The sequence below is a fragment of the Pyrus communis genome, chromosome 17 (genome assembly GCF_963583255.1).
Source record: "Pyrus communis chromosome 17, drPyrComm1.1, whole genome shotgun sequence".
Taxonomy (NCBI): Eukaryota; Viridiplantae; Streptophyta; class Magnoliopsida; order Rosales; family Rosaceae; genus Pyrus; species Pyrus communis.
The window spans coordinates 21073460-21097684 of NC_084819.1; the positions used below are offsets into that span (position 1 = coordinate 21073460).

Sequence of the window (24225 nt, forward strand, 5' to 3'; positions counted from 1 at the left end):
CTTCTTAAATTTAGTGTTATCTATCGTGCTTGGGAGTATTAATTCTGTCATAAAGTAATGAGGCAATACCTGTCGGTTTTTCTGGTTAGTGCAACGTCCTAAATCATTGCTAGCGTAGCCTATGTTAATAAGAGCTAATAAAAATAAAATTATTCCCAGATGACTATTCTATTGGTTTGGGTGACTCCAGCTTTACTGAGAGGTCAAACGATTTTTCTCTTCAGTTTGCACAAGGTTGTCATTTGTAATGTCATTTTAATTTTCAGTATATTATCTAAATTACTGTACTATTGATTGCACGTTTTAGCTTTTAACTTGAGGCTTGTTTTGGACATAGAGGTTGAGAGCTATCTATTTTGCCACTACTTTACTGCTTCAGATTTTTGGTTCGATTCGGATATTTGTTTACTCAATGACTATGGTGTTGATTTTGTACAGGCATGACACTCCATTGTATCAGTACGTTATGACCAGTCATGAGGCGTGATAATATAGTCGGAATAACTGGTGAAGAAAACAACTACATAAAAAAGACTATCGAGAACCTGAAAATCACACATGGATGGAAGCAACCTATGAACTACACCCAACAGGTTAACATCGTTATGCACCGCGATTCATATGTCCCTTTAATACTCGTTCACTCTAAATACAACATGTGAAATGATACACTTTGTGTCTTTTTCTTGTATTTATATATATATATATATATATATATATATGTAGAAAATTTAGGAGCACTTCTATATTTTATCATAATCAAAACGAAATAAGTGTATAGCTAGTTAATTGCTTCACCTGATCGATCCCTCCATCCTAGGAAAACGTCTTTGATCAATATAAATTAGTGCATGCGTATGAAACCCCAATTTGTCAACTACCTGGATACTTTGAATGCGGTCTCTAATCAACTCAAACTTTAGACTAAAATCTAGTTTGTTCTAATTTTTTTAGAGTGATGTTATTCCTACCCTAATGTCTATTTGCAAAAAGACTGATAAGGACATTAATTATCTTGTTTTACTTAATTAAAAAAAAAAAAGTTAGGCGTGGGAGATGATTTGTCTACCTTAAACCCTAACTCATATTTTCATCTCCTTTCATTTAGAGAAAGTAAAAAAATATCAATGGACTTAGAAGATGACTTTTTCATTGAACAGGTGGAAGATGACACTTCTACGGAAGAGGTAGAAGATTATGTTTTCATTGAAAAGGTAGAAGAATAATTCGTGTGTAGGTCATTTGAATTTGTCCATCATATTTTTAAATTTATCATTGTCAAATTCTAATTCGGATACCTCTATCGTTTTCATTTGAATTTGCAGACTTTAGTGGTTTTTTTTTTATTCAAGTCCCTAACTCTTAATACACCTTGCCACATGTCTTTTCCATTTCTAAATTGTTTTCTTTATCATTTAAAACAATTAAAACTAGCAAAAATTGTTTTGAAAATATCTAACAAATTATGGAATTTAATTTCACAATTCAAAGGGATTTTAAAGTCCTACATTTTGTGGCATTTAAAAGGCTCAAAAGAGACAAAAACGTTAGAAAACAACATAAAATTTCATTTGAAAAGAATGTATCCAACAATTCTAATAATTATGGGTACATATAATCAATTACTATACCCATATTAGTATGGGTACATTAATATGGATATATTTTGAATGATTGATAAAAAGGCTTAATTATGGGTACATAAGCTACAAGTGAAAAAATATTGTACCAATTACATAGTACTATCTATGAATTTTTGTGGGTTGATTACACACACACACACACACACACACACACACACACACACCAAATGAGTAGTTCATGAATATCTTTGATATTAATTGTTTTTAAACAAAGAAATTTGAAAATAAATTATTTATTTATTTGAATTTGAAATTACAATTTTTAAGTTAAAAATAAATAACTAACTTTGTAAGATCCCACATCGCCTATGGGAGTGATCCTTATATGTATATTCCCATCCCTACAACATAGGCCATTTGGGAGCTCACTGGTTTCGGGTTCCGTTGGAACTTCGAAGTTAAGCGAGTTGCACGCGAGATTAAATTCCATAATTGATTATATATACACAATTGATTATATATACCCATACTAATATGGGTATATTAATTGATTATACGTACCCATCGAGAAGTTCTTGTGTGAGTTCCCAGAAACAAAATCATGAGGGCGTGGTCGGGGCCCAAAACGAACAATATCGTGTTACAATGGTGGAACGGGCCCGGGAAGTGGTCCCCCCAGGCTAGGATGTGACAGACTTGGAAATATATTAATAGTAAAATAATTATGTGTACTAAGTTCAGAGACCTTGATCAAAAAATGAAAATCAATGAGATTTTAGTGATAAGATGTTGATATCTAGGGACCGGAGCCTAATTTTTCTTTTTCTAATTTATTAAAATTAAAATAGTCGGATCTCCAAGTCACCACATCTATACTATGTGTGTTGTATTTTGTATTTCTGAAATGACATAGAGAAAATTTAGGACCACTCCTATATTTAATATCATAAACAAACGAAATAATTGTAGCTAGTTGCTTCACTTGATATAAAGTAAGCATGGAAAATACGTATAAAACCAAATTTGCCAATTAGCCGGTGACAACGAGAGTGACTGTGGTGTAATACTGACGATGACACCTACTGCAACTTGTAGTTTACTAAATTAAGAGTTTTCTTTTTTATAAAACTTGTTGTTGTCTAGGTGTTTTTTCCTAGTCTACTAAAATTAAAATAGTCGGATCTCCGAGTCGCCACGTCTTAATTTATGCATAAACTTTCTTAAACTTCTGATTAATAAAAGGACTGAATTATTTCACCAATTATTGTGTCTAATAGATTGAATATTGCAACATATTAATAAAATCAATTGACAATATGAAGTGTACTACAACTCCTTATAAGCCATTGCATGGATTGGTCCCTCATTGATATGTGGGAATTTATCCTGACATTCTCATACGCCCCTTGCATGTGGTGAATTTTCAAGTCTAACAATTGTACAACACAAATTGTGTGATCTGAATTATTGGCCGTTGGGCTATATGTGAGCTAACCTTCTTTAATACTATGAAAAAAAATTAAGGTTCCATCATAAAACTAATTGACAATATGAAGATTATCTCAACTTTTTAAATTTAGTGTTACCTAACAACACGCAATTATATTTAATATATAATTGTCTCTATCACGACGGTTTCAGCATGAATGCGAGTGTACAATTAAATTAACAAGTTCCAAACTGTATGTTGTGTACATGCATGTGGGTAGGTAATTGCTGTAATCAGCATATGTAACTTGTAAGAAGAAACGATTAGCTACTAAAGAAAGTAAAGCAGTTGGAATACTCGGCCAGTGATTCAACTGATTAACATGTAGTTGACAAAAAATACCTAGCACTAGCAGAAGAGATTTTTTTATTATACTGGAAACATGATCAGTACATTAATGTCATAATAAAAGTGGAGAGAAGTTTTTATTTTTCAAATTTCCATTGAATTGTATTATGTTATTTGATGTACTAGACCGTGTTTCCGATACACTAAAAAATCCCTTCACTAGCAGAACCAAACATGAAGGAGTAGTACTTTACGTACCAAATACCGTGCAAACTCATTCATCGGTACCGGCCGTTGCCCCTTCACGTGCATGAAGCTCCAAAGGGAAACCCTAACATGTTATAACATTAACCGAATTTGCTTAATTACTCCTTCGTTGGCTTTAAAGTGTTAACTACATTGAAGAAGTAGCAGAGATGAACAATTATCAAATCAAGAAATGAAGGTTCACAGAGAGAAGAGAAATGTGAGAACGAAATGAATGAAGCTTTTGTATTAAACTCAATGAACTAACTTTACTATCTGTTTACAATAGCTATATATAGCTGACTAGAGGACTAACTAACTTTTTCAACTAACTATTACATCATCCAATCCTTTACAACTGTTTTGATGAGTTAGTAGAGATGAGTTGGCAATGATATATTCAACATCCCCCCTCAATCTCAACTGGGTTCCCTAGTTTGAGATTGAATGAGTGCTTTGACAAATGCAGAACTATGAAGTGCTTCTTGTCCATGTACTTCTAGCCCTCCTGAGCTTGAAAATGCATTTAGCTCTCACTAACCTCTCAAATTCTCAACAACAATATCAAATTCCGAATTTCATATTTCTTCACCATAAGTGCACCAAAAAACCCAATTCTTCTCAACTCTCTATTGGGTTTCTGTAACAGTCAAATCACATTCAATTGCATGATCTGCATCTTCCTCAAACTGACAGGTATTCAAAACTTAAATCCATACTTTGTAGCTACTGTTTTCTTTGCGATAAGGTTTCCAATATTTCATAATCAACATTCTGAGAAGACCTTCAATTTTCACAAATCCAACGACAAGCATTACAATAAGAGAAATCAAGAAACACAACCTTCTTCGGCAATCGGCCTTCAATGAAGAAAGAGAACAAGAACTGCACTCCGGCAATCGGCTTTAATGGAGTTGCACACAATAACAACAAACAAAACTTGTCAAGAACGTTACTCCGGCTATCGGCCTTTAAGGAGTAACACACAATTTCTGAGACAAAACTTTTCGCTCCGGCTATCGGCCTTATGGAGGAAACAAATTGCATTCAACACACTATTGGCAATCGGCCTTATGGAGTGCACAAATCACAAACAACCAAGAACTAATCACACAACAAAAAGGAATGGCTATCAGCCTTTGTATTCCTTCAACAATTTCGCAAAAAATGTCTATCGGCCTTAACAGATAAACTTGCATACAAGAAACCTTATCGAAGAAAACAAATTTTCATTGTGGCATTTAAGCAAACAGATAGAGTGCAGAATTTAGAAGCAAAACCTGAGACTCGAGCTCGTGATCGGAAAACCCAATCGGAGAACCTCCACCGAACCACCAGGTACCAAAAAACCCTGACGAACAGAGAGAAACCCTCAACGATCACAGCGGAAGAACAACCCCGAAAATCGAAACAATTATTCAAATCTAGACAAAATTATCAAAAGTGAGAAGATTTTGTGCCTTCTTCATTAAGACAATCAAACAAACAGATGGAGTGCACATATCTTTTCCCTGTTGAAATACCCAGATTTGACACCAAGAACAGCAAATCGTCCGACACAAACTGAGCAAGAACACAATTCACAAGCTTTCAAGAACCTGTAGCTTTATACGGTGCCCTGCAAGCCCAAGAAGCCATCGCATCACAAGAAATGCCTGAACGACGATCAAGAACAGAGTTCAACGCGACAGCAAAAGAAACGAACCCTTTCAAGCATAACAATAGGATGATCTGGGACCATTCGACCATGTTCTTGGCATCAGAAACCATGTTGGAATTAGAATCATAGGCTGGCGATAAGATATTATCCCAACCTTGATTAACATCGCTCGAATCCAAAGTGGAGGACGGACCAAGAACACCGTGAATCGAAATTGGTCCGTCAAGAAACAGATTCAGGTTCCACACTTCTTCTCTCAGGCTTTCCTTCGAACACCTTGTGAACATGACTCAGGGTACTTACCTACCGACTCTGTATCAGAACAAGAAAATCGATCCCCAAAATCGATGAGAAGTAAAGATCGGTGAAAATCAATCACGTTCAGTAGAGAAATCTTTGATCACAGTCCAGAATAATCAACCCATAAATAAAACAACGATCGTGGAAGCACCCAGAAATTTATCCGAACATCTAATGAAAATTTGGAAAGAACTAAGCTAGAAATAGATGAAAAATAATCGGAAGTGGAACCACCATAATCAATGGCGTGAGCCTGGTGGCTCTGATACCATGTTAACTACATTGAAGAAGTAGCAGAGATGAACAATTATCAAATCAAGAAATGAAGGTTCACAAAGAGAAGAGAAATGTGAGAACGAAATGAATGAAGCTTTTGTATTAAACTCAATGAACTAACTTTACTATCTGTTTACAATAGCTATATATAGCTGACTAGAGGACTAACTAACTTTTTCAACTAACTATTACATCATCCAATCCTTTACAACTGTTTTGATGAGCTGGCAGAGATGAGTTGGTAGTGATATATTCAACATAAAGGACACATCATATGCAAGACTCTATCATTGATAGATAACAAATCCTAACACATTTTAGAATGATATAGTGTGTGTGTGTGTTGGGGTGGGGGATTTAGAGACCGTATATATTTAGATCAAGGGGGTGGCCGACCCTGTCGCTTCAGGTTGAAGAAATTTCAATGTGTAATCGGACGTATATATCACCTAATAATGTTTTTAGTACGATAATAAAGATATTATTGAAAATTGTACCCTAATTGTATCCAAAATCCCCTCAAATTGTTTCCACCTGTAAATTCAAAATTTAATTGTGTGTAACATTATATAACATCATAGGTTCTACACTTTAATTTTTCTTTGTTGTATTTTAGATTCTCTTCAATTTAAAATTGAAAAATAAAGTGTTTTTCCATTTCATCAATTTTGGTCCACACTGATTTTCTTTTTCCTATATTCTTGCCACCAAAATAGCACAGTTGCATTAGTGCATGTCCACACAGTCGATTTTCTCTCTATATAAAGCACAAAATCAAGTCTTCACTTCTTCACTCTTTCTCTCTTTCTCTCTCGGAGACGAAACTCACAAAACACATCATGGCCACTCTGACCTGCACAGCCTCCGACTTAGCCCCACTTCTCACCACCGCCACTACCGCCCTCAATGCCACAGCCCTCTCCGAATTCCTCTGCGGCCGCTTTAACACAATCTCCACCAAATTCGCTGACACCACTTACGCAGTCGACAACACTTACCTCCTCTTCTCCGCCTACCTTGTCTTCGCCATGCAGCTCGGCTTCGCCATGCTATGCGCCGGCTCCGTTCGTGCCAAGAACACCATGAATATCATGCTCACCAACGTCCTTGATGCCGCTGCCGGTGCCCTCTCCTATTACCTCTTCGGCTTTGCCTTTGCCTTCGGCGCTCCCTCCAACGCCTTCATCGGCCGACACTTCTTCGGCCTCCGAGACTTCCCCTCTGTATCCGGAGGAGACTACAGCTTCTTCCTCTACCAATGGGCTTTTGCCATAGCCGCCGCTGGCATCACCAGCGGCTCTATCGCTGAGAGAACGCAATTCGTCGCTTACCTCATTTACTCTTCTTTCCTAACCGGTTTTGTCTACCCGGTCGTGTCTCATTGGTTTTGGTCCGCTGACGGATGGGCCAGTCCAACCCGTTCCGATAACTTACTATTTGGCTCCGGTTCAATTGATTTTGCCGGTTCGGGTGTGGTCCACATGGTTGGAGGCATAGCCGGTTTATGGGGCGCCGTGATCGAAGGCCCGAGAATTGGCAGATTTGATCGAACCGGCCGATCTGTGGCCTTGCGGGGTCACAGCGCATCCCTAGTCGTTCTCGGTACGTTCTTGCTTTGGTTCGGGTGGTACGGGTTCAACCCCGGTTCATTTCTCACGATTTTGAAGAGTTACGGCGATGGTGGTACTTATTACGGTCAATGGAGTGCCATTGGTAGGACAGCTGTCACAACGACATTGGCTGGCTGCACAGCCGCTCTCACTACCTTGTTCAGCAAGCGATTACTGGTGGGTCATTGGAACGTGCTCGACGTTTGTAACGGTCTGTTGGGTGGTTTTGCCGCGATCACCTCCGGGTGCTCGGTGGTGGAACCGTGGGCGGCAATCGTGTGCGGGTTCGTGGCCGCATGGGTTTTGATAGGATGCAACAAGGTGGCGGAGAAGCTAAAATACGATGATCCATTGGAGGCTGCCCAGTTGCATGGTGGATGTGGAGCTTGGGGGCTGATATTCACAGGGTTGTTTGCAACAGAAAAATATGTGAATGAGGTGTACTCCGGCAGGTCAGGGCGCCCGTATGGGTTGTTTATGGGTGGTGGTGGGAGGCTGTTGGCGGCGCAAATTGTGCAGATTTTGGTGGTGGCAGGGTGGGTCAGTGCTACCATGGGCCCGCTGTTCTATGGGCTTCATAAGTTGAAGTTATTGAGGATCTCAAGGGAGGATGAGACTCAAGGGATGGATATGACAAGGCATGGTGGATTTGCTTATGTTTACCATGATGAAGATGATCCGTCCATTAAACCTGAGTTTATGATGCGGAGGGTTGAGCCTGTTAATGATGCCAGTCCTGCATAAGTGACTTCGTAATACATCTACACTACATAGTTGTGCTAAAATCAATCGTTCATGCGTGATAAATTTCTACTTAGCAACCTAAGATGCGTAATGGTCGCATACTTAGTGTGTTTATGTTTGATTACAGTTACTATTAGTGCATAACATGCATGCATTATGCACTATGCATTTTCAAGTGATACATATGTCTCTCACCAAGTAATATATGTTAGTAAGTTAAGATGACAAAGTTTGATTTCGCAAGCTCTTGGGAGGTTCTGATTTTTGTATTTTTTTTTTAAGAAGCTATTTATACATACATACATACATATATATATTTATATTTATGGACAATACTTCATTTTCGAGAAGGAAGATCCTCCTTCCTCATTAACGTGGAATCATTTCACCATATAATACGGATATATAAGTTGGGATCATTCATTTTCTTTATAAAGGTCATCTCTAAAAAATTAATTAATTGGAGACTATTAGCCATCTATATATGTCATACAAATCCATAATTATAATAACAAGTAACATTCTCATGAATCGTCAATTCTTTTATTCATATATAAATAATTAAAATGCCTCCAAATCGACAAGAAAATGGGATCTCACCAATGTGCACTTGATTTTCAAATGCATATGAAACGGGTTTCTAGGCCATGGACATCTAAAAAGTTCTTCTAGCTAGCAATCACTTTCACTTCAATACCCGTTGCTGTGTCTTGCCAAACGAGATTATAATACTTACGGTACGTCATTAATCCAGTGTTCGTAAATATTTTTGGAAATGATTGAACGTTGAGCATCAAAGTGTTGATGCGTCATGCGTGTTACTTGTTAGAGTTATATCATTGGTAGATCCGTAAATAAGTACTAACCCTTCACTATTTTTGTTTTTACGTACTTATTTGACCAAGTATTCGTAATTAACATGAATAATGACACTAATTAGTTAAATAATATCTTTGATTTTTTTTTATAAAAAAAACTAAAGAAAATAACTTAAAACTTTTGAATTTTAACGATAAGATAAAATAAATGGTAAAGTAAATAGTACCAAGATTGATTTTTTAGTATAAAAATATAATTTTTCGTTAGAATAATCAGTACCGCGAGTTTTTTTATTAAAGTTCATTTTTTATATTCGTCTATGTCTCAGAAGTCAGAAATATAGATATTGGTAATGGTATTTTCTAGATAGACACGTCACGGTTCGCATTGAATGGCCAAAGAACTTGGCTCTTCGAGATCACAATAGTTTCTAGCTACACGTTGACTTGGTCGTTTTCTTTAGATCTAAATCTGAGAACGTAAGATATAAGTTACTCCTTTATTAATATTTTTATCATTAAATAATTATGATATTTTATATGTAAATATTTTCAATTAATGATAAAAACATTTTTTTAATCTCTCAAACATCTCCGCTTAATTCTTATCATTGTTTTCGTTTTACTTATTCAATCTGATAGTAAAAAATATATGTGTGTTTGCTCGTGCATGCTGTTCAAAAAAGATAAAGTATGTGCATTCCATTTGGTGTACCTAAATGAAGTTAGATAGTGTCTAAATAGAGAGTGATGATGTTGCTATTTTGCAAGAGTAACTGACAATCCAACCGGTCAGATAGCCACATTCAATTAAGTTTTCTCCTTTGTAAGGAGATAAATATGGAGGCATATACCATACATACATATGAGTGCTGCATAAAATGAACGTTAGTAAACGACATGGCTGCAACATCTTATCTTTAACTATTCGAGGAATTGATTCCCAAATTCGTGCCTGCTATAGACAACTCTCTGGATTGTGAAGGAATCAAATGTCCGATTGGGCAACTTTGTCTGTCAAATTCTCAATGCAAGTTTCAACAATCTCTTACACAGAATTTTATCTTTAATGATTAGATGCTTAATTAGAATGGAATAGGAAGAGTTTGTGAGTACTAATTCCAAGAGACGAACCAATCATCACTTTACCATTTACCTCAGTAGCCATTTGAAGCATATACCAGTACTTTTGCTTTAATCTACCAAAATAAAACGTTTTCAGGCTACTTTGGTATTATTGTGCTTTAAAAAAAAAAAAATTAATTTTGCTATGCTGTGAGAATAAACAGCTGTAATAAACTTTTTCTTTGTAAAAGTGCTTTTAACAAAAAAATAGTGTCTAAGTGTTTGGTAAATTTTTATATAAATTGATGTGAATATGTTAAATGACTAAAAAAGATATGATATTTAATGTGATATAATAATTGTCAAAGAGAACAATGTAGGGGCAATGATTGTAAATTTATAAAATATGTGGTGGTATACTTGTCATTTGAAACTTTTCATTAAATGGGCATTGATTACCATCCTTTGAAAAAAAAAAAAACATTTTTAGAAGTATGGTAAATCTTACTTTCTGCTTTTCTACTGTCATTTAGAGCAGTTGCTTTCTTTTAAAGACACTTTTTTTTTTTTTTTTTTTTTTAAAGCACCACAATCTCAAACTAGCTATTAGGCAAAACTTATGAATCTCATTAAGATGTACTTGATGCTAAAACAGGGCCTTAAACATATGAAATCTATCATTTCGTCATCAGTGTCACATCTCGACCCGGGCTCCACCACATCTCGGGCTAGACTCCGCCGTAGCACGATACTGTCTAGTGGGTCATCCATCCTAGGATTACTCTCGCGCGAACTCGTTTAACTTCGGAGTTCCGATGAACTCCGAAGCCAGTGAGCTCTCAAAAGGCCTCGTGCTATATGGAGGTGGGCATGTACATATAAGGCATAGAGGATCCACTCCCCTGGGCGATATGGGATCTAACAATCAGTATATATCTTGACTAGAAAACATTCGTCGATATATATATATATATATTTATAACAATTAGAAAAATAATTCTTCAGATTTACAGACAACAGACAACAACTTTCCTCAAAATATGATCAACCAATCCATCCATTTGATGATCTATACATACAGAAGCAACAATCTCATTAATATTTGCGAGTGATGTTAACTTTGATCCTAAACTTGAGATTACCGACATGTTCCAAGGCTCCAAACTTTGACTGGTTTTTGGTCATTAATGATTCAAACGCCTCCTGGTTGTTCCTAGTCATTGACGTTTCAATAACTTCCTGGTATCAATGCTACCATTAACAATAGCTTTCTCCTCCTCATCGTTGGTAATAGACAATTTAATACCTTCCCGGCTACCAACACTACCATTGCTCTTTCCTTCCCTACCCCCCCCCCCCCCCCCCCCCCTTCTACTTGGTAAATCTTAATTTATCATGCACCTTTCAAACTATGATCAATAACTTTCACTTCCAGTGATCCACTAAGCTTCAATTCTTAGTCATATTGTTCACAAAGAAATTTCTTATCAACCACTCAGTTCTCTTGCATCAAGAAACAGTCCTGATGAGTGTTCAAATCAGTAGCAAAAATATTATTATGTATTACCAATTTCTCTAGAACCATGCAAAGAGTGAATCATGTTCTTGAATTTTATAAGCAAGTCGAGCCGAGAAGAGGGACTCGATAAAGACGGTCGCATGTTCACTCTCTCTGCCGTTTTTCTCTCCCTCTTCTTCATCAACTCGTTCACTTTCTCTGCATAATACTTCTATATTCATCTTGATCTTTGATGCCTCTAAAACCACTATTTTTGTTTTTTTGACGCTTGTAAACCCTAGTAGAAGCAACTTTTTCTTCATCATGATTGATCAATTTTGCTTTCTTTGATTTGCTTTCAAACTAAATAAAACCCATCAATTTTCTATCGTCAGCAAATCAATTTCTTCGTTCTGGTCTCTTGCCACTTGTTTAATCTCTTCTAAAATTATGTTAAAAGACTCAAAATTCCGCGTGTGGATCTTTTCCCTAACTTGATAGACCATTGTCATCTCTGTCTTGTTCTTTAGTTCCTTGGAACTTAAGAAAACACCAGTTCTTAATTGATTAAATTCCGAAACAAAGAACTGAAAGGAGGAGAACCGAGTAATGTTACTTGGATTAAAATTTCAAAGGGATTCTTGGAGATATAGGCAGAACCCATTCCTTGGTGAACAAGCAAAAGAATAAGTATTCCTCAACCTAAAAAAGCAATTATGATATAGCTTTTCTATTCTTATTTCACTTGGATTGAAATTAAAACAGCTAATTACTGAATTTAAGTAAACATTATTAAGAGCATCTCTACCAATTCCCAATTGCTCTTGTAATTGGGTGAAACAAATTCTGCCACCAAAAAAAAAAAAACAACAAAGTTTTATCCCATTAAGTGGCGTCGGTTGTATGAATCCTAGAATGTCATTGACCTGGGTTTTGCGCCCAAGTCTTTAGTTAGCTCTAAGTGCTCCATATCTTTTTTTAGTCTCTTTCAAAGTTTCTCTAGGTTTTTCTCTACCCCTTTGGTCTTGGGACTATATTTCATAATCGCATGAATGAAATAATGCTATGCTGATTGTCAAAACAGAGGAAAATTTTAGAAAACACACAATCACCACCTTCCTTCTTATCATAATATAAGCAAGGAAGCACTTCAAATGGCTAGGTAGTGACATAAACCAATCGTTACCGGGCGAAACCAAGAATCTTCGGGGATAATATACAGACATCGCACAGGAACTCAACTATTAGGCAGAATTAATTAATCTTTATGATCCAAGAACCACAGGGTGCATAAGCGCATAAGATTAAATTGCGACACAAATGCTTCAACAAATTATTGAGAAAAACAAATACTACATATATATGATGATCAAAGACTTAATCTACTTATATACGTCTTGCATATAAACCAACAATGTTATGTATATTGTTTTTATTCCGTAACTGGCAACTAGCAGCAAGCACACGCACAACCATACCACAATTCATATTCCAAACGCTCAATCACACCACTTTCCTTCTTAAAATATTCCCTCTGATATTATAAATTAAGTCGCAATGATAGGAGGGGTAGGAAGCCTACGACGGAAGCTCACTGCGATCCTCCAAAGCCAAGAACCATTGATGGAGTAGATGGGGGCCGTGATATATAGATCGCAGCCTGCAGCACATCACTACCAGAGGAAATGCCATTTTATATACGATTTGAATTGCTGAACAGGAAAACTTTGTTCTTCCATTGAAACATCTGACAATTCTAATAACCACAGGGCGTATAACTGCAAAAGATTTCATTACAACGCAAATTAATTAATACATGCATAAGAGTTACAATATTGCTGTTAATTAACATGGCCTTTAATTAAACTAGCCAGTAATGTCCAAGGGATAACAAAGATTCTAACTTTATCGATCTTCGCAGGTTCTAGTTTCATTGATCTCAAGCATCTACGGTTGAATGGTTCACTGTTAGTCCTTACTGACATGACAGAGACTAATTGTCCTCAAAATTAAACCTCTTATAAGAAGAAAAATTTCATTCCTTAAAAGTATGTGAATTCCATCAGTCCATTTTCAATACGTGATACGTCCAACGACCGCATGCAGAAAAACATTTGTCAATGGTCGCGTACGGAAGAATAATCACATATAACCATCTAATCTTCCATAAATATATGAACAAAAAACTCTTCCATTAAGTAAAATTTAAAGGATCTACAAAACAGAAACAGCAGTCTCAATTTTTGCAAGTGTTACGTTTCGGAACTTGATACTGACATGTTGTCTAGTGGCTCCAGACTCCAACGGCTTCTTGGTTGCTGATGATTCATTTACTTCCTGGCTGGCACTCACGCTACTACTATTACTACAACCGTTTGTATTTTTTTTCCACTCCTCATTTTTCTCTGTCATCGACGATTCGGCAGCTTCCTGCCTATCAACAGTGCTGCTAGTAATAGCATTAACATCTTTTTTAAGCTTAACCACTGCAAAGCGGATAGATTTTTTGCTGGCAAGATTGGGATTGTTAACTCGAAAAAACCAAACCTGTATCGTATCCCCCATCTTAAACCCAACCCCCTCATCCCTAGAAATTGACCTCAATAGGAAAAATTATTGTTGTTGTGAGCTTTCCACTTGGTCGACCCTAAATCATCATGCACCTTTAAGCATGGATCTATCACTTTCACATATACCAATCCCTTGTCGTTCAATCTTTTATCATCTTCGCAGAGAAAGTTCTATTAATCCTTTGATTCACTGGCATCGAGAGACGAGACCACTGCTGAAATCAGTCTTGAAAAGTTGCTTCTGGATCACCAATTGCACTTGGTAACCATGCAAGGATGCAATCTTTTCCTTGAATTCATTAGGCAACTCCGGCATTGGAGACGGAATTGATGGAGCGGATGGTTTTGTGTTCGCCACTTTCTTGGCCGGCTTCTGCTTCTTCTTCTTCATCATCGACATGCTACGTTGCTCTTCAAGATCCTCATCACAATCCTTATAGGATTCGTATTCATCTCTCCTGCTTCGGCTGCTGCATCTGTAATCAAGCTTCCTGTCTTTCTGATGGTAAGAAACAGAAGCAGGTTTTTTTTTCATCATAGTAAGCAGAAGTAGCTTTCCGCTTCTTCGCTTCTCTGAATTTCTTGGCGGCTTTTCTTTCAAATTCAACCAAATCAATCACAACTCTCTTTTGGAGCAAGTCAAGTTCTTCGTCTCGGTTTCTCGCGACTGCTTTCACCTTCGCCAGAAGTTTGTTGAAAGACTCAACTTTAAGCTTCCGCACATCATCCCATGTTATTGTTGTGGGAATTTTGAGACTCCTATTGTCCCACATCGGGAAACATTGGATTATCAATGGTCTTTATATAGGTCAAGTCCTTTGGAATAATACATCGGATTTTGACCATTTGAAAATGGATTGAAGTTGAAGGTTTTATGGTTGTTGAGTTAAGTTTTTAATTAATTTATTCATTAAAAAAACGTTTTGATTAAGAGACACATCTCTTAGAAAGAGTTGTGTATATTTGCAATCATAATTTTCAAGTATCATCATTTTTTTCTTCCTCTTTAATTAATCATCTTTTCTTCCTTTTTAATTAATTATTAATTAAAAAAAATTTTGATTAAGAGACACCTGCAATCATAGTTTCCAAGTATCATCATCTTTTTTTCCTCTTTTTTTCTTTTGTACAAAATTCCCAAAAAGTAAACACACAAAACAATTTGCTAGAATTATATAATCTAGTACAGGTTGTAGAATTAGGTAATTGTATCCTAGTCGAGCAGACGTTGTAGAACTACAAGCAGAAAAGTGGGATAGAAATACTGTTTGAATGACATAACTTTTGCGCTAGCCTCTACCTTTGATTCATTCAAGTTAATATCATTTTAATTTATGTATTTATTGTGTAATTTCATTCTGTATTGTAAGTATTTTTGAGTAATAAAGTATAAATATTTCAAGTTTTATATTCTGTTATTTTTGTTTCTAAATTGTTCTCCAACAATCATCCTCTCCATATTCTATTTCTCGGAACTCAAAGATCACTAGTTCTTAGGTGTATGAACTGTGAGTCGTCACCTAGCTACTTAAACAATGGAATTTCTGAAACGTAGGAGGAATGGAGATAGCAAAGAATGTTTCGTGCGATTTTGGAGGGCAAGACTGTACTGCTGGTAGGTTTTTATAAGAAAATAAACACTGTCCTTGTTGATCAAGTAAAAGAAGCAGGAACTATTTCCTAAACCTACAAGGACAATTGGAATTACTACTAGACATGGGTAATCAACTAAGGCTTCGAATTCCTTATTTCACCTGGATTTTATATTTATTTTTTTAACTTTCGGCTTTCCCAGTACTGGTTTGTTACCTTAACGAATCGAAAAAATATCAAAAAATCTTCACCGGATTAAAAGAAGCAGATGGTCTGTTAAGTAATTTAAAGGGTGGCGCTGGTGGTAGTTTTCCTAAACGTGTGGGAATTTTTTCTTCTCGTACTGTAAGTAGGGGTGAATGTTTTGGAGTCAATTTAATTTTGACTGACACTGCAATACTAATTAGTAACTAGGCAAAAATAAGTAAGAGAGAAGGCCAAAAAGCAAGTAATTAACTTGACTGCCAAGTAATAATTAAAAAAGCAAATGACATTTTAATTAATATGGTGGCGGAAAACAATTATCCTCTATGTAATATGGCGCAAGTCGATTGTCACCAATTCTCTACCCCCTAACAACTAACTATTTAACACACTAACATTGTCACTTTATTAAAAATAAAATAAAAATGTGCTTTTGACCCCTAACAACGAACTTTTTAACTCATAACGTTATCTTTCTGCTAGACAATTATAATGAACAAATATGCTCTTGATCAACTTTAGAATTTTTAACTGAGTTTTTACCCTAAATTTTTTAAATCCTTTTTATACAACGATAAATTTACAGTATGGGGGGTGTGGTGAAATAAATTGGTTATGCACTCTCCATTTATGAAGTTTAATTCTAAGTCTTCTCACTTACGAGTGAATAGAAATACAACTAGACATTTAATTTGTCCATTTGGTCGGTTACCTTACCTGACCTGGGTAGAATTCTAAACAGAATTCGCTTAGTTGGGGAGTATTAATTTCAAGTATGGCATGCATATGCAGGGCTTTGTTATCCTCCTAATTAACTGACAAATTAGCCTAGCTAGAATAAGTGAAATGTAATTGAACATGAATTCAGCATGCAGTAGTAGTAAGTATTTGATGATTTGAATGAGATCCATCCAGAATTTAATACAGACTAGTCATAAAGGGCCTTTGGTTGTGTACGATCGATCCACATAGCTTGATTACATATATGTGTGTGTATGTTATTTACTTATCTGCGCATTAGCTTTCTCAAACAAATGTATGCACAGGTGAGAAGAAAGAAGTAAAGGCTGTTCAAGGCTCTCAGAGTCGACTTCGACTTGAAGAAAAAGAAGAAAAGGCTGTTATTTTTGCAGTGGTGCTGCGGGTTCCAATTATAGTGCATTTTGCTGGTATCTCCATCGACTCAAGTCCCATGTAACTAGTGTTGGCCAGGGCTACAAAATAGTGTTTTTTTTTTTTTCTTCCGTAAGGGGTGGTGTTGCAGGCATCAAATAAGGTGTGCTACTCTACTTCTTGTATTAATTGTGGAAAGCTTGATCAACACTCGTCCTGGGACTGCCTAAAGATTAAGGGAGTGGAATTGGGACGTACGATTGCCGCATGCAGCGTCTAGGGAAGTTGTCGTCAAGTCATTCATGGTGGTTGCTTATGGTTGATTAATTTCCTCTGTATTTTCGTTATGTAGCTTAACCACTAGATGGTACTTTGTCTGTTCATATGCCATGTGATTTGTCTTTGAATAAGCTCTGATCTTCAGCGTCCGTGTGTTTAATTTGGGTTCGGTTTGCGCTTAATTGTACTTACTGAGCCACTGGTGGAGGCTTGTTCTCCTACACATTATATCACAAAAAGAACACTAAAGATTTAATTAGAGCTCATTTAGTTAAATATAAACTACACCGTCGAGACTAAAAATATGCCGAGGAATAATTTTTGATGTGGCTAAGTCGTCAGCCACAGTTACGTGGAAAATTCGTCACATATCGTCAATGGTGAAAGAAGAGACTCATAAGCAACTGTTTTCTTTTTGGCATGAAGAAAACGGTGGGGAAAGTTCTACCCGACATAAAAACAAAATGAATTCTAAACAAAGTTTGCTATTTCCATGCTTGTTTGTGCAATTCTTAGTTTGCCTTATTTAGCTACTAATACACAACCCTAGCTAACTTTGGCTTCCTTCCTTGCAAAATGAAAACTGTGGCCCGGAATAGCAGAAACAAGAGTGGAAGGAGCATATCTGTAATTACATAATAATTAAAAAGAATTTGCTTATATTTATAGGAATTAATTAACTAAACTAGATCAATTACTCAATTAATAATATGGTACTCAAATATATCATTGGTGATGGTGATGAAGATGTCATCATGGGCATTGTGCATTTCTCCCAGGGCCACCATAGTAGAAGTGAGTGCCCCATTCATTGTTGTAGGAGCTCTTGATGTCGTAGCAATTGGTATTTTCAGCCAATGTTGACACATCCCGGACCGAGCTGAGGCTGTTGTCCGAGTCCACAATCTCTAGGTTTCGAAAATAGCTTGCTTTCCCAAACCCGTCTTCAGCGAAATGACCCGAACCCATTTGGGTGGCGGTATGCTCGCCGTTGGCCCTCGAGTTCACAATCTCGCCGCCCCATTCCACCATAGTTGCCTTGTCCGCCAAGTGTGTAAATAGCTCTGCTGGCCAGTACCCTACCAGGGTATTGTCCCCAAATCCCATCCACCAATTTCCTAGCTTTGGATCCTATAATTAAACATACACATGCATTCATTAACCAAATTGTTCCTCCACCTTAATTAATTTGTATGTTAATATTGGATGATTTGGATTACCTTCCATATAAGAATAGTGACATCGTATTGGTTGCTGGCATAGGATGAGATTGGGGAAATGGAAGCTCCAATAGCTATCCTGCTGTTTGTTTGGATAAATCCGGAACACAGAAGATTGTAGCACCCAGTTGCTTGATATGAATCTGTCTGTATTTTTTTTTTTAAATAAATAAAATAGAAGATTAAACGATATTACTTCTTCGAATTCTTTGAAGTATATTAAAGTTATCAAATAATTAAACAAATTAATATATGAATATTCATTGACATTGAAGCCTCTAACAATATTAAAGAATTAAATGGAGCCCATATTGCCAAATGATACATAGAGCAATATCCAAATATCTATATTGTTGACTAACATGCATGCATATAGATTTTCAAAGCGCTAAGCCCATGCCCTAGAACTAGAATTTGCACAAAAAATGTGTAGTAGACTTGATAAAATTCTATTCTAGCTACCTCTAGAATAGGGTGTTATTTAATGAAATTGGAAAAATGTGTGTTAGAACCAACTTCTTCATTTCCCAATAATGTCCTAAATGAAGACTTTCACATTACTACTTACGCAACGATTTTTCAGTATGTTAGAAATACTACTTGGTACACCAAGTGTTATCAAACAATTGGTTGAAATATTATTCTTTTCCAAGTGGCCAACCATCTGTATTATTATACTTGTTGTACCGGGTTGGGTTCTCGGCACATTGAAGAATCTCTCCTACTCAACATAGTTGTCACAAAAACAAATAGTTTTCATAAAATCTTTTATTTATTCTTTAAATAAATAAATAAACCTACTCAGCATAGTCAAAATATTCATAAGTAATTGTTTGTCAACCATGTTGTTTAGTACTCAAATTAATTTGATGAATATATATATAAAAGGCTTATCACTTGTGCAATGTGATTAAAGTGTAACAAGTAATTTCTTAGTACGTAATAAGTATTTACAGTTTGACATATAGTAATAAATACTTTATTAAAATTACACAAAGAAAAGCTTTTGTATGCATGACAAATTATGATTTACGCAAAGATTTGAGTATGGAAAATCACTAATCATTTTATTTTTTTTGGGAAAATAATCATGACAAATATATGCACCTAATTTGCAAGAGAGAAAGGGATAGAATCTGACCGTCCAGTAAGTGAACAATCTAGGTCTGCTGTCACCATAGAGCTCCGGACTGACCTGACTAGTGGAACAATCAAGGCTTCAGGAAATCGAAATTCAACTAATACCATATTCAAAGTAGATAATAGTAGTATTAAAAAAATGGGATAATCCTCTTAATTAGAGGTGATTTAATAATTAGACCTAATTAAGTGTACAAATAAGTAATAAATAATATAATAAATAAAATGGAAGAAGAACCTACCTGCCATCCAGCTTCTATGCTGTTGAGATCTGTGCCGTCGAACGACCCGGAAAGAACCCAAATCTGTGAGAGACTGAACTCGTTTACCTGTTCGATCGAAGGGGTCCAAACATTGATTGTAGCCCTAGCGCCATATAACTCTTGGGATGTTCCAGTGTACGCGATTGCATGCTACATAATTTTCCATCATACAACATAATCTCTGTTAAATAATCAATTAATGACCATTTACTTGGAATTAGAAAATCTGTATTTTCTATGTCATTTTTACACTGTATTGTTTGTTTGTAAATTGACATCCCTTCTGATCATATTTGGATAAGGGGTAATTAATGCTAGGGAGACTTAATTTGTAAACTAAATGATGTGGGTAGTGAATGATTGAATTATTACTTAAATGTTGATTAACATGTTTATTTTCTATTGATAACATATCATTTGACTTAAAAATTTGATATCCTTAATGTTATCTTTATATAAATATAGTTCCTAATTGTACTACGAATGGCTTTCTTTTAGACACTGGGTCTGTTTGTACGGGATGCTCCGGAGACTTTGCTTTTTAATAAAGTTCATCAAAAAAAGAAAAAAAAAAACTCAATTTAGAATACGTAATTAGTTTTCATACTGAATTTGTTGATTAGTTTATCAAAAAGTATATTCTACATAAAATTTAATAATTGTTAGATAATTGTAACATATAATCTTTATATCTAACAAAGATTGGCTTTTCGATAACTTAATTTATTGTCAAAGTATCATACTTCATGGTCCATGCATATTTAATTTTCAACAACCTATACACATTTAATTTTCAACAATATATACAATTAAGAAATCATCTATCTATAGCTAACATGACCAAAAATTTAAAATATCAATGTATAGCTAACAAATTGTGTCATCCATTTAATGTTCTCGATTACTATGCATCATATCTAATTCCTTTAATTTTTTAACTAAAATCCAACTTAATTGCAAATAAAAAAGAAAAAGAAACACATGTTTCCAAGAAGATGATGCGATGAAGATGATCATGCAGTTGGAAAATATGTTGTTCTTTTTATAAATGGAAGTGTTATTGGCACTTCAAAAATTTTATTTTACACTTCTCACAAGTGCATTTTTCTTTCTAAATATAAAAAGTTTGGAATGTAGAATGATAATTTTAAAGTACCAATAACAATTCTCTTTATAAAACAAATACCTAAATTATCTCTTCTATGAAATAGTATTCGAACTTTAGTAAAATCATCAAGCACACTACCCTGATCAATTATTATAGCTCGCATTTGCGGAAATAACACTTGTTATCATCATATCAAAATGATGATTAGGATGATATAATATATTATATGTAATAGAACACATTTGTACATGCACGATTTGATGAATAAATGGAGGCTTAATTTGGACGGGGAAATCATTAGGGTTTACCTCATGGCCATTCCCACTGACCACATCGGGGGCATCGACTCGCCTGGAAGCAAGATCAGCAGTAATATTCTTATTATTAATATTAAAACTGGTATGATGCTGTTTCTTCCCAAAGTCAAACAAAGACTTGGCCCTCAGCACATCATCCATTGTGCTCCGCCGTATAGGAACCGTTCCTCTCGGACATCTTGTCCCATTTCTATGCCACATTTGCTGCAGTACCCATGCACCCTTAATCACTCCTCCTCCTCCTTGATTAGCAGTGGCATTAATCACATTATTATTATCCTTAATCCCATCCAATTCGTCGTCATTATTTTGCTTCATCTTCTTTGTTACTACTGCTTTTGGCCTTTCTGGTGCCTTCCTCTGCAGTTACACGTACATAAATATGATTACACAACAAATGAATAATGCATCAACACCAAACCCTAGCTCATGATTTATGCGACACCATTTAATTGACCTAACGAACTGTTTTTCTTTTGATACAAGCGGTTTTTTCACTAATCATCTAAATTACATGTAGGAAAATTCAAATTTAGGTACAAATCTTTTTACACTAAATAAATCTAAATTACAAAAAAGAATTCGAACGCAAGTACAAAAGGATCAATGCAGCACTACTGTGACTAATTATATTTTTAAGGAGGGTAGAGTGATGTGTGTGTGTAGAGGAATAAATATTCAAAACCCCATCTTTTATTTGACAAAAAAAAACCCCCATCTTTAAAAAAGTTACAAAAGTTAAATGTAAAGCTACAAATTCAATAAATTGTTGGGGAGTGAGAAAGGTCAACTTTTTAAGCTTTTTTTGTACCTGGATCTTGTGATTCTTTAAAAGAGGGTGATCCAAAGCTGGCTGTTTTCTTTTATGAACGCAATCTATGATATCTCCATCTGGACTCTGCAAAAATTGAAGGGAAAATTAATGTATATACATATGAAAGTACCAAATAATTATAAGCTAAATAATTTGATTTAATAATTATTACAAATTGTGAAAAAAGTCATAAAAATGCACATACTTGAATGGTCATAACAGCTGGCTTGTTGATCTTGTTCAAGTGCTTCTCGATCCTTTCCAGTCTCAAGCTGCTAACTTGCTTATTATGCCTTGTGTATTTCAGCTTTCCAGAATAAGCAGCTTCCACAGAAAGTGAAAAATTTTGGAAAAATATGCTGATGAGAAAAAAGTGCTTCAGAAGAAGAACAGGTGACAAGTGCTTTTCTTTCTTGTTCCTTCCACCAAGAGTAGTAGTAGTCCCCATGCTATTATCTCATTCAGTGGCAGAGATGAGAGACAATGGAAAGAAAAAGCTAGAAGCAGCTGCTAGAAGATGCAGAAGCACTTGACCATTACTGGTAAAACAAACAACACAACCAAATCTGACTATTTTGCTTGATATATTACTTGCACCAAACACCCACACACACAAACCACAAAACTTCAAGGAAAGGGACTTGATGCAATTTGCAACCAAGAGGGTCCTCTCTCTCTCTCTCTACACTTACAAAATTAATGGAGAGGAAGGGGAGGTGGGTGAAGGATAATTGAGCTCAGAGCACAGCGCAGAGAGAGAGACCCTTTAGAGCTTCAACATCAAGATCATCATTGCCTGCAACATTGGTTTCATATATATTGGAAGCACTGCTGCCTTTTCTTTTTTAAATTTTATAAACCTCTATCAGCAGCTTCTTAACAGGATCTCGTAGCAAAAACGAGACGATGTATACAAGTTGAGGGCAAAGAAATTTAAGGAGAGGGGAGGGCAGTGGGCAGTGGACAGGCTAGAAAAGCATTAAAAATGAAAATAAAAAGGGAGACCTACCCAATACCCCCAACTGAAACTTCCACCACCTTTTATTGCACTCCTTCAATGTGTATCTGCCCCAATACACTTTGCCATTAATATTTACTTGAAACCGCAAACCTTCCAATTCTTCGAACTTCTCTAGATCTTTATCTTTCTTTACTTCTCAGACTCTCCATATATTATTTTTTATGTGCGAGTATTTTTTTAATTTGTTTCTGTATGTACCTTCTTATATAAGTCTTCCAACCAAGTAACACTCATTTGGCGTATTCTTTGCTTCTAGCACATGGCATTGCATGCCCGGTCACCTTTTCTCACCTAAATGTAGGTATATCCGAATGTGAATATGATATGTTACCATTTACAACATACACACACACACACATATTATGTTGGAAGGAATCCAACCATGTAACTATCCTAATTCTAACATTTTAATTTAACCTCTATTTGATGAATGAACGAAAATGGGGTAAATTGAGACTAAATGATACGAAAATGACAGTTTTAGGGGACAAAGTAAGACAAAACTTGTTTCAAATGGTAAAATGAGACTAAATATATAGTAATTTCCAAGGACAAATCAAGTAATAAGGTTTCCATTGAAGATAGAGTAATGTTTGGGAGACTATTTTATAAACTAAATGACATAGAAGTTGGTGATTGAATTATTACTTAATCGCTGATAAACGTGCTCATTTTCAATTCATAACACCTCATTTGATTTGCTACTTTAATCTCTCTAACATTACTCTTAAAGATAACCTTACATGGATTGTACCATACATTTTCTGTCAACATATATAATTATAACGTCAAAGTTATAAATACGTAGAAACCAGCAAGCATCCAATTAGTTGTTACAACAATAAATGAATATGTCTAGGGTTTGAACTTTGAGGCGATGAAAACGAAACCCAAAGAAAGGACTATTCAAAATTCAACGTACTCGATCGATCGGGACAATGTGTCCCTTGATCTGTGCTACAAACGCGCACCATTCTCCATGTGTGTATACATTTCAGAAATAATG

At 35.6% G+C, this 24225-nt stretch overlaps 2 protein-coding genes across 2 annotated transcripts; one reads left to right on the plus strand and one right to left on the minus strand.

Annotated features, from left to right (window-relative positions):
- Positions 1-6665: 6665 nt before the first annotated feature.
- Positions 6666-8433, plus strand: LOC137722759 (ammonium transporter 1 member 2-like). Its single transcript, XM_068461842.1, has one exon. It carries the CDS (start codon positions 6682-6684, stop codon positions 8194-8196), a length of 1515 nt encoding a protein of 504 aa, XP_068317943.1. The 5' UTR covers positions 6666-6681; the 3' UTR covers positions 8197-8433.
- A 9225-nt stretch (positions 8434-17658) lies between these two features.
- Positions 17659-23308, minus strand: LOC137723312 (protein neprosin). The gene is made up of 7 exons (XM_068462475.1): positions 22404-23308; positions 22196-22282; positions 21376-21744; positions 19939-20109; positions 19698-19751; positions 18557-18703; positions 17659-18467 (listed from the first exon to the last, which is right to left on the minus strand). Exons 1-7 carry the CDS (start codon positions 22644-22646, stop codon positions 18090-18092), a joined length of 1449 nt encoding a protein of 482 aa, XP_068318576.1. The 5' UTR covers positions 22647-23308; the 3' UTR covers positions 17659-18089.
- Positions 23309-24225: the final 917 nt, after the last annotated feature.

Excerpts from the sequence above, each read along its gene's own strand:
- LOC137722759 (XM_068461842.1), top strand. The coding sequence starts at position 6,682 with ATGGCCACTCTGACCTGCACAGCCTCCGACTTAGCCCCACTTCTCACC.
- LOC137723312 (XM_068462475.1), bottom strand. The coding sequence starts at position 22,646 with ATGGGGACTACTACTACTCTTGGTGGAAGGAACAAGAAAGAAAAGCAC. Across the intron at positions 18,704-19,697 it reads GATTGTTCACTTACTGGACG|ACAGATTCATATCAAGCAAC; the intron begins GTCAGATTCTAT and ends AAAAAAATACAG. Across the intron at positions 18,468-18,556 it reads TCACTATTCTTATATGGAAG|GATCCAAAGCTAGGAAATTG; the intron begins GTAATCCAAATC and ends GTTTAATTATAG.